Source organism: Dermacentor silvarum, chromosome 4 (assembly GCF_013339745.2).
Source record: "Dermacentor silvarum isolate Dsil-2018 chromosome 4, BIME_Dsil_1.4, whole genome shotgun sequence".
Lineage (NCBI taxonomy): Eukaryota > Metazoa > Arthropoda > Arachnida > Ixodida > Ixodidae > Dermacentor > Dermacentor silvarum.
The window spans coordinates 206,074,912-206,086,186 of NC_051157.2; the positions used below are offsets into that span (position 1 = coordinate 206,074,912).

Sequence of the window (11,275 nt, forward strand, 5' to 3'; positions counted from 1 at the left end):
ATTTTTTTTTCAAATTTACGAACATCCTGCAATTCTTTAAAAACATTACACTATCTAAACGAAAATTCTATTTGCTGCAGTCTCTGCAATTTAACTTTCCCTCTTTAAATGCAACACATTTCATTCAAATTGGTTCAGCGGTTTTCTCATAAAAGCATTCCTTCATTTTACATGTATTTGAGTATCCGGCATCGAAGTTAGGCCCGAGCTAAAGCTTCCTCTTAAACAATGAATCATGCCAGTTTTATAGGAAACCCATGAAACAGAACCCTGACGTATACGCAAGACCGTGGCCACAGTGGTGCACAAATATAAAGTCTGCCCAAGGAAAAAAAAATATATATATATATATTCAACGGAAGCTTCGCGGGAGCCGTTATCTCGGCCAGACATCTCTCCAGAATGCGGACGAGCTTTCTGGCAAGGTGTCTAGCAAAACCGTCGATTCATTGTCAGGAGAGCAAGTAGCCGGCTGTCTTCGAGATAACGCTGATACACAAGCGCGCTCGTTTCCAAGCACCGAGGTGAAGCCACAGCTTCAGGGTGTGTTTCTTTTTATTGCGCTTTCTTTAGTTGTGCGTAATAGCATACGTCATAGCGGGAATTTCGAATTCTGTAAGGTCGATACGCCACGTGGTGGCGAAAAAAGGAAACTGTACGAAATGTCCCTAATTCCTGGTATTGTCCATTAATCTCTGCAAGTCTTCCTTGCTGTCAGCCATAAGTACAATGTCATCCGCATACATCAGTCCTGGTAATCACTGTTTAATTCATTCTCCTTGCTTGAAATAGGAAAGGTTGAAGCCAAGTCCGCTCCTCTCTAATTTTTTCTCTAATCCTTGTAAATACAGCATGAACAACAGAGGTGACAGAGGGCACCCCTGCCTAAGCCCCTGCTGTATCTCTATAGGCCCAGATACCTTGTTTTCCCATTTTATAAGTACCTTGTTACTTTTATAGATATCTTTTAAAAGATTTCTTACTCCATCTTCCACATCTAGAGTGCCCAGTATGTCCCACAAATCCTTTTGGATTACACTGTCATAGGCTCCCTTGATATCCAGAAATGCAAGCCATAGGGGCCTGTGTTCCTTTTCTGCTATTTCAATACACTGCGTCAATGAGAACAGATTATCTTCTAACCTTCTTCGTTTTCGGAACCCATCTTGTAGTTCCCCCAGCACCTCCTCGCTCTCCACCCATGCCTGCAGTCTGTCCTTTATAATATGCATCACCACCCTGTAAACCACTGACGTCACTGTTATGGGACGGTAGTTGTTTATGTCGGCTTTGTCCCCCTTTCCCTTATATATCATGCTCATCCTGCTCAGTCTCCATCCGTCGGGTGCTTTACCGTCCATTATCATTTTGCTCACTGCCTCTCTTAATGCTTTCTTAGATTTTGGGCCCAATGTCTTTATCAACATAATTGGGATGCCATCAGGACCTGTCGACGTGCTACTAGGAACCCTCTTCTCTGCCCTTTCCCACTCGCTTTGTGCCAGTGGAGCCACTGCACTGACTAGTCCATCCTCACCTGATTGAGCACATGCTATGTTTCGTTCTTTAAATTTTTCTGTCATCATTGTTCTTATATGTTCCATTGCCTCCTCTCCCTCTAGTCGAACACCTTGAGCTGTAACTATAAACCTCTGCTCTAGGCTAGTCTTATTACTCAAGGAGTTGAGATCTTTCCAAAATTTCTTCGCTGCTTTTCTATCCTTTTTGTTTACTTCTGACAACCATTGGCTCCCCTTTCTTCTGATCTTCTCATTGATCAAATGGGATGCTTCCCTTCTACAGTTTAAAAAGTTATTTCATTTTCTGACTACATCAGCTTCTGGTTCACCCCTCTGCTTTGAATATCTGTGTTCCCTGGATGCTTCCTGACGTTTCTCTATGGCCTTCTTAACCTCCTCATCCCACCAGCTCTTGGGTTTACGTCTTCTGTTCCCTTTTGTCCTGACTCGTACCTTAGTAAGCTCTAGCTCAAATAGTCCTGTTAAATTTGCATATGTCCATTCTGTTTTGTATCCTCTGAAATTACTTCCTCAATTTGCTGGGTTGCTATTTCAAGCTGCTTTTCCGAGTAAAATATCCCACCTGGTTGTTCATCTTGCCTCCTACCTACTTTCATTTCCCTTCTAAAACTCACCTTAATACGTTTGTGATCACTACCTAGACTTCTGGAGCCATATTCATTTATGCTCATTACATTTAGCCTATCGTGCATCCTATGTGACATTAGTGCATAATCTATCGTCGACTGCAGGCTCCCTACCTCCCATGTTATGTGCCCTTCACACTTCTCAGTACTGTTGCATACAACTAAGTCATGCATTTCACACATATCCAGCATCATGTTGCCTGTTGAGTCTGTGTACCCGTCCATGTCTTCTATGTGTGCGTTCATATCTCCTAGTATAATAATCTCGCACCCTTCTCCTAGCTCATTAATGCCACTTGATATGCATTCCAGCATTTTTTTGTTTTCCTCTTTGGCATTTGCTCCTGTCCACAGGTATACAAAGCCAAGGAGTGTCTGCTCTACTGCAACTTTCCCTTTTAGCCATAAATGCTCCTTGCATTCCTGTTTGACCCTTTGCCAGTTCATACTTTTATGAATAAATGCACCAATTCCACCCCCTTTTCTGCTGCCCTCTGTTCTATTGCAATATTCCCATGCATAATTAGGATTACAGGGAGGTTGCTCCATGTCCCTAAGATGTGTCTCCACAAACCCGTATACCATCAGCTTTTCTTGCCTTAGTTGCTCGTCTATCTCCTCCCACTTCAGCCTATTCCTGCCACCTTGCATGTTAATGTACATACTTGAATTACTTGAACCAACGCCTCCTATAAAGTCTTTATAGGAGGCGTTGCTTGAACAATGTGGGTTTTACCGCTGGATTTAGTATATTTGACTTGTTTATTACTACGCGCCGGTTCTGCAAGAAGCGGTGTCAAAGCGAAAGTTCTGCGAAAGTGCTGCTTTATTCTATGCTGCCGACGTTGCATATCTAATGCTCGGTCAGCTACGCACGCGGCGCCGCGCCAACGCCCATCGTACATTACGTTCCCTCTGGGTCAGTCATCGTTCACAGCTCTTCAACGCAAATTCCTGCTAAGCACTTTTCCTGTGAGAGAATCACACCCAACTCTTCTCTGAAGCGTAAACGCGAACGCACAGGCTTATTTTACAGAAGCATAATAAAACATCCGAAAAAGCGCCGGCTATGGCTGATGACTGCCTGCCGCTGCAGGCTTCACAGCATGACTACTATTCATGCTGTAAAGGCCGCCATCAAAAGAAACCTGCACAGTAGATTATTATTATTGACCTCAAAAAATCACCTATGCCTATGAAGCTGCGAGCTCAGCATGAAGTTTCATTGCCTCTCTGCACAAAATTAAACGCTTTAGTGCATGAAATTCTATCAGACCATGTGATCTCATTACAACTTCATGAAGCTTCACAGCCCTACACAAGCATTGCGTTAAAGCCCGCGACAGAAGTAAGACACCATGAAATCATATGAATGCATGCACAGTGTGCTTGTGCTTAAAGTGAATGTAAGAATTTGCTACCGCTCCGCTCAAGGTTTAGTCTAAAAGCGTTGAATTCGGTCATATCATGCGACATCATTAAAAATTTGTCAAACTTCACCGCACTGCCTAAGCGTTGCGGTAAAGCCCTCAAGAGAAGAAACACATCGCGAAATCAAACGAATGCGTGCACAGTGCGCTTTTGCTTAAGGTGAATGAAAGCATTTGCTACCGCTCCGCTCAAGGTAAAGTCTCAAAGCGTTAAATTCGGTCATATCGTGCGACATTATTAAAAATTTGTCAAACTTCACTGCACTGTCTAAGCGTTGCGGTAAAGCCCTCAACAGAAGTAACACATCGCGAAATCAAACGAATGCGTGCACAGTGCGCTTTTGCTTAAGGTGAATGTAAGCATTTGCTACCGCTCCACTCAAGGTTAAGTCTCAAAGCGTTAAATTCGGTCATATCATGCGACAGCATTAAAAAAATGTCGCAATTTCGCCCGACAGGCGAAGCATCAATTGCGATAGCAAATTAGCAGAGAGCTATTCGGTGTGAGGGCGAGGCTGGGGCAAGATGCTTGACATCCTGTCGACTGCGCCAAATGTGAGGGCGAGGCTGGGGCGAGATGCTTGAGGCTTGACACGAAGGCAGTAACGTCGACGCAGGTCGACGTCTTTATTAATGTTGGCAAGGCATACTGAACAATACAAGGGCTAGCGCGCGCCAGCGCGACTCAACACAACAGTCCTACATGGCAGCGGGGCAGACACTCACTCCGCTCGCGGCTCTCCTCTCCAAGCTAAAGGCGGGAAAGCAGGGGAGATGGATGGATGTATGGATGGATGGATGAGGCTGAACCCTTTAAATCGGGCGGTGGCATACGCCACCTAGCCATGACTATTAACATATTTTGTACTTTGTGGTGGGTGAAATTTCACCCCTGCCTTGATTTTATCCACCAATCAGATAATCTCGGTTTGGTTATTTCTACCCGCCTAAAGTCTACTTTGCCTTCACTGTCCCTAAACTCCAATGCTTTGAAAAAATCAGCCATCAGCCAAAATACCACCCAATACTGGAACGAAGAAACCAAACGTGTTAAAGAACAAACTGATAAATGGGGTGGGCGCGATTTCTCCGTTTTCGCGCGCGCTACAGTTTGCAACGTGTTTTTAGTCGCAAAAGTGTGGTATGTTCTTCAAGTGCTATGTATGTCTCGTGCCAACGTGCAAAAGTTACACAGAGTCTTCGCAGTGTTCGTCTGTGTTCGTGTGGCGTTCAACATGGGAAAGAACAAGTAGAACAAATTTATTTCGATCAGTCCGTAGCGGAGGACTAAGTTTAGTGCATTTATTTCTCAAGCAAGTTGTATCAAGGTTTATTTTTTTGCGCGACCAAAAGAACGGATTTCTGCGAACAATTTTGCAATTACGATTGAGTGACGTAATTCCTGAATTTATTGTATCGAGTACCAGAAAAGAAAGATGTGTTCGCGGCTTTCTTCGTGAGGTTGTTTTGTCGTTTAGAATGCTAAAAGTTAGATTTTCAATGGCGTATCTAAGTAATGTGTCAAAAAAGCGTTTATACAAAGATGTTATTGACATTATGTTACCAGTGCCTCTATATCGTGCCATGTACTGTGTGGGCTCCGAACGTGACGTGTTGAAACGTGTTAAAAGAATGACAGTCCGATCCTCAGTTAAAACGTTTTTCTTTCAGCTTCACACCAACACTCTTCCAGTAAAACCATGGTTGAAAGAGAAAGGACTGTTTGTACCATGGTCAGTTAACTGTCTCATCTGCTCAAAGCCTGAGAGAATCGAACACAATTTCTTAGATTGCTGGGATGCAATATTCCACTGGGATGTCTTGCAGAGGACACTGAAAAAAGAACTCCCTATATCACCCTACGGTATCCGCTTTCTCCCGGTTGAAAATGAAAATGGCGTGCCCTATGACATGATCATGACTCTGAGCCTACACAGCATTTGGAAAACACGAATGGCCATACGAAATGCTGATGTGGAAGCCAAACCAGCCAGACAGTATTTTATTGAAAGTGTCTCTCAAATAAGAGATGTGTATAAATTGCAGGTTGAGCCACCAGACTGGTTACCTGTGTTAGATACACTGGTAACCTTAAAGCGTTTTTAATACATGCACTAACACAAGGACACGTAATGCTCATTATAACACTGTTTTTTCTCTCCAAAGTAAGGTGAATGCTTTGTATCTGTGACAGACCGGCAATAAAGAAAAAAAAAAGCGTGGCCGAGCGGTGTAAGGCGCTGGTTTAAGGCACCAGTCTCTTCGGAGTCGTGGGTTCGAATCCCACCGCTGCCAGATTGTGTTGCTTTTTTTTTTTACGTGCGCTCTTCGCAAAAGGCGCACGCGACCGTCACTCAGCTGGGGGCAGTTGTAGCCTGGCCGAGCGGTCCAAGGCGCTGGTTTAAGGCACCAGTCTCTTCGGAGGCGTGGGTTCGAATCCCACCCTGCCAGATTGTGTTGCTTTTTTTTTACGTGCGCTCTTCGGCAAAAGGCGCACGCGACCGTCACTCAGCTGGAGAACAGTGGTAACGTGGCCGAGCGGCGTTCGCAGCGTTCGGACGTGTCATCATGTGCTCCCTTGTAGGGGAGGTTTCAGCGGCCCGTGTGGGCCGCGGTATCAGGTGTACTGAAAAGCCGGCTGAAGATTACCAGGTTGTTCTGCCTCATCTGCCCACAGGTGCGTCTGTTTTAAACACGGTGTTTTTGCATGGTGATGTAAAAGCCAGGCCATATCGAGTCGAGCATGTCCGAGACAGCCTTGCGCGTCTCTCACTGCTGCCGGAAGTGGTTGCCCTCGGGGCATACCAAATGAATCACCTGTGGGCAGTGACGTTTAAGGATGAGGAAGGCAAGAAGAAGATATTAGCGGCAGATGCGTTCAACGTTAAAGATCACCGCTGCATGGTCATCGACCCACGCGATCAAGGTGTCCGACTGAAGCTTTACTGGCTGCTTCATGGCGTACCGGACGATGACGTGCGAGTGGCTTTGGCGCCGTTTGGAAAAGTTACGGAAATCAGCAGAGACAAGTGGAAGGTCAAGGGATGCATCGACAAAGGATCAACAACCCGCTCGGTGACGCTGAAATTAAAGGTGGGCGTTACAGTGGATGACCTTCCTCACCAGCTGCGTGTTGCCGAAGACATGGCGCTCGTCTTCGTTCCTGGCAGAGCGCCGCTCTGCCTCCGATGCCGTGGCACCGGACACATCCGACGAGAGTGCCGCGTTCCACGATGTGGGATCTGTCGGCGCTTCGGCCACGATGACTCCCAGTGCGTGCGTTCTTATGCCAGCGTTACAGGCCCACTCCGTAGCGACGTTGTGTCAGAACACCTGATGGATGCCGCCGACGCCGAAGAAGCTAGCAGGGAATACAACGACGGCGCGAAGACTGCTGCAACGCCCCCTGAAGCTTCTTCAGGAGCTGTTCAGGAAGCGAATGGTGGTGCCGAGCCCTCGGCTGCAGCATCGGAAACGATGCCAGAGACTACAACAGATGACGCGGAATCGAAGGCCGCAAACACGCTATTGTCAGTAGCGCAAGACGCCGACCAGGAGGTAACGGACGCCGAGATGCTCACGACCGGAAGCGTCGCTGCAAAGCGGCCTTACGAAGACTCCGACAACATAGGGAAAGCGAGTGCGTCCGGCACCGGCGAGCCTCCAACGAAGGCGTCGACTGGGCGGCGGTCTTCGGTTCAACCGAAGCCAAAGTTGCCGCCTGACCGTAGGGTGAACCCTACAACGCCTCCGCACTAGCGGAGGTGACGTTCCAGACGACTTCAACGAGGATGCCAAGAAACCCACTGTTGCGATGTGAGTAGGACGCCTGGCCAAGCAACCTCCATGAAATGGCGACTAACTTTCAATCTAGCCTTCGCGTTGCGACATTGAATGTGAGAGGACTGTGTTCGCGCAGGAGGCAATGTCAGATTAGTCGCACTCTTTTGGAAAATGACGTTGACCTTCTGGCTGTACAAGAAACAAAAATTGAAAGTGAGGAGCAAACAGAACAAATGGTTCAAATTTTTCGCTCTAGATACAATATATGTGTTTGCCACGCTGTTGGACGGTCAGGAGGCTGCGTCATTTTTATTCGCAATAGCATCGCGGTTGTTGAAAAAGTGTCCGCCTGCGATAGTGGGAGACTGGTTGCATGTGATTTTGTTTTTTCTGGATTACAGTGGCGTGCTGTGTGCATTTACGCACCAAACAAAATGCATGAACGTGAAACTTTTTTCAGGTATGCTGAAGGGTTTTTGAAAACAGAACGAAATATTGTGGTTCTAGGGGACTTTAATTGCGTCTGTAGAGCTGAGGACAAAACAACGGGTCTCAATGTGCGCGATAGAAGCGCTGAGCTTTTGAGTGCAATTGTGATTGAGAGAGAGCTTGAGGACATTGGTTATGTCATGACACGAGATGGCCAAGCACGATATACACATTTTCAAGGTGACTCCCATGCGAGACTAGATAGAATATACATACCGGCGAAGTTGTACCACTATGCTCCTCTTATGAAACACAACACCTTAGTTTTAGTGACCATTGTTTGGTAACGGTTACCATTGGCGAAAAACGAAAGGTTGTGAAGTTTAACTGGTTCCTATGGAAGTTTAATGAGAAACTGCTGCAAGATGAAGTATTTGTCACAAGAGCCAAAGCATGCCTTTCAAATGCCCTTCATACTGAAACTAACAGCTTCATAGCAGTGTGGGAACAGTTTAAATGTGATATAAAAATTGCTGCAATTGATAGAGCCTGTGTATTACGTCACAAGGAAAGGCAACAAGAGAAACAGTTACGCAGTGAGCTGGAGTATATGTTAGGCGTCGAAAATGAAGTGCCTGGAGCGTTTAAAAAAGAAATAAAAGAGGTGAAAGCAAAGCTCGAGTTGATCGATGAAGATAAGTACCGCGGCGCAATGATAAGGGCGCGTACTGAAAGATTGTGGCTGGGCGAAACGCCCACTAATCGTGTGCTTAGTGAAGAAAAGAAGCATGCAGCAAATAAAGCGATAAATGAAATTCGATATCGTAACAAAATTACCCAAGAAAGCAAAGAGATAACACTCGCATTCGTTGAATTTTACACAGAGCTTCTTGGCCAAAAATTGATGACCCCAAGCGCTTCCGAGTTGACTTTCTGTCCCTTATGCCGAGATTACAAGACACGGTTAGAGAGTCACTGGAATCTGAAATTACTGTGGCAGAAATTGAAGCGGCAATAGATGAATTAAGTAACGGCAAGTCACCCGGGCCGGATGGATTGGGTGCAGCCATATACAAGTTTTTTAAAACAGAAATGGCAATGGCTTTACATCGAGTGATCACTGAATGTTATGAAAAAAAGCAAGCACCCCTCTCTTTTAGGACAGCGCATGTAGTACTGATCCCCAAAACTGATGACCCTGCAAAGTTACTTTCAGTTGAGTCTTACCGTCCCATTAGTTTGACCAATACAGATTACAAAATATACATGAAGGTGTTAGCTAGACGGCTCCAAAGCGTTATTCAGTCCCTTGTTGGCCCGCATCAAACGTGTGGTATTAAAGGTAGAACAATTTTTACAAACATACACATAGCTAGAAGTATTCTGGAATGTTGTGACGCAATGCATGACCGCGTGGCCATGATTCAGTTAGACTTGCATAAAGCGTTCGATAAAGTTGTACATGAAGTTTTGTTTTTACTGCTGGAGCATGTAAATGTTGGATCTGTGATTACTGAAGGTGTGAAAATGGTGTATCATGATTGTACAGCCAAATTAGTGATTAACAAAGAATTAAGTGATTCAATTCCTGTGCGGTCAAGCGTGAAACAAGGATGTCCTTTGTCTCCTCTTCTTTTTGCGATTACCTGGAACCCTTTTGTTTAGGTTTACTTGCAACACCGCGTATTCGAGGCTATACATTTTTGAGCAGTGAAATTAGGGTTCTAGCGTATGCGGACGACATAGCTGTGTTTTGTACTGATAAGAAAAGCGTGGAAGAAGTTGTCAAAATAGCTATAGCTTTCTGCACAGCAACAGGTAGCGCGATCAGTTGGCCGAAATGCCTTGGATTTTGGCATGGCATCTGGGAGAGCACACCCGATGTGTACGGCAATATGAATTGGACAACTTCCCCAGGAAAGTACCTTGGAATTCCACTAAATTATTACCGAAATGCGGAAGAATATTGGTCTGAGGAAAACAAACGTGTTAAAAGTACTACCAATAAATGGGGTGGCCATAACCTTTCAGTATTTGCAAGAGCTTCCGTTTGCAATATTTTTTTAATTGCCAAAGTGTTTTACGTGTTGCAAGTGATGACCATGACCAGAAGTTCGGTTCAAAAATTCCACCGAGTATTCGCGACTTTTATATGGGGATCGCAGTGGGAGCGCACCAGCCGGTGCAATTTGTTTCATAAGGTGAAAAATGGGGGACTAGGGCTCTCGCATCTTTTCTTCAAGCAGTTGGTGAGCAGATTCTTCTTTGTGCGGGATCAAACTGATGTATTTTTGAGAACTGTGATCCAAGCACGATTACAGAATTATCTATCTGATTTTGTTGTATCATCGTTTTCTTTGAAAGCAGGACCGCTTAGTTCTTATTTGCGTGAAGTGGTAATGTCTATACGCTTGCTCAAGGCAAGGTTTTCATATGAATACTTGTCTGATGTTACGAAAAAGCGTTTGTATTGTGATATTCTTGATGTATTCTTACCAACACCTGTCTATCGAGCTGTCTACAAGCTAGGTCCTGAACGCGATGTGTTAAAGCGTGTTAAAAAATGCCGATCAGGCCCTCAGTTAAAACATTCTTTTTTCAAATACATACCGACACTCTCCCTGTCAAGCCATGGTTACAAAGTAAAGGTCTGTTTGTACCTTGGTCAGTAAATTGTTTAATCTGCAGGAAACCGGAAACAATAGAACATATTTTTCTAGACTGCCACGATGCCGTATTCCTGTGGGATGTCTTGCAAAGAACTCTTAAAAAAGAATTGCCATTAAGCCCTTTTGGACTCCGGTTTCTTCCATGTGCGGATACAGGGGAAGTGCCGAGTGATATGCTAATGTTGCTTTGTATGCATAGCGTATGGAAGACCAGGATGGATGTTAGGCATGCCCATATACAAATTCACTCAGCAAGACACTATTTTGTTGAGAGTGTTATCTACACCCGAGACTTGTTCAGAGCCCAATGTGAACCCCCAGAATGGCTACCTGTATTGGATCAATTGGCTTCTGTGAAACATTTTTAAGCCACATACACCAGCCGAGCTGTGGCTGGTGTATTTACAATATGTACATGTGTATCTGATCAATTTTGTTTGTGTTTGTGAAATGGCATTAAATAAAAAAAAAATTAAAAAAAAAAAAAAAGGTAACGTGGCCGAGCGGTCTAAAGCGCTGGTTTAAGGCACTAGTCTCTTCGGAGTCGTGGGTTCGAATCCCACCGCAGCCAGATTGTGTTGCTTTTTTTTACGTGCGCTCTTCGGCAAAAGGCGCACGCGACCGTCACTCAGCTGGAGAACAGTGGTAACGTGGCCGAGCGGTCTAAAGCGCTGGTTTAAGGCACTAGTCTCTTCGGAGTCGTTGGTTCGAATCCCACCGCAGCCAGATTGTGTTGCTTTTTTTTTACGTGCGCTCTTCGGCAAAAGGCGCACGCGACCGTCACTCAGCTGGAGAAC

The 11,275-nt window shown here is 45.2% G+C and overlaps 1 protein-coding gene and 1 pseudogene across 1 annotated transcript; both read left to right on the forward strand.

Annotated features, from left to right (window-relative positions):
• The first annotated feature begins 4,122 nt into the window (after window positions 1-4,122).
• LOC125945121 (uncharacterized) lies at window positions 4,123-5,730 on the forward strand (annotated as a pseudogene).
• Window positions 5,731-6,165: 435 nt separating this feature from the next.
• LOC119449197 (uncharacterized) lies at window positions 6,166-7,356 on the forward strand. Its single transcript, XM_037712377.2, has one exon. It carries the CDS (start codon window positions 6,166-6,168, stop codon window positions 7,354-7,356), a length of 1,191 nt encoding a protein of 396 aa, XP_037568305.1.
• The last annotated feature ends 3,919 nt before the right edge of the window (window positions 7,357-11,275 follow it).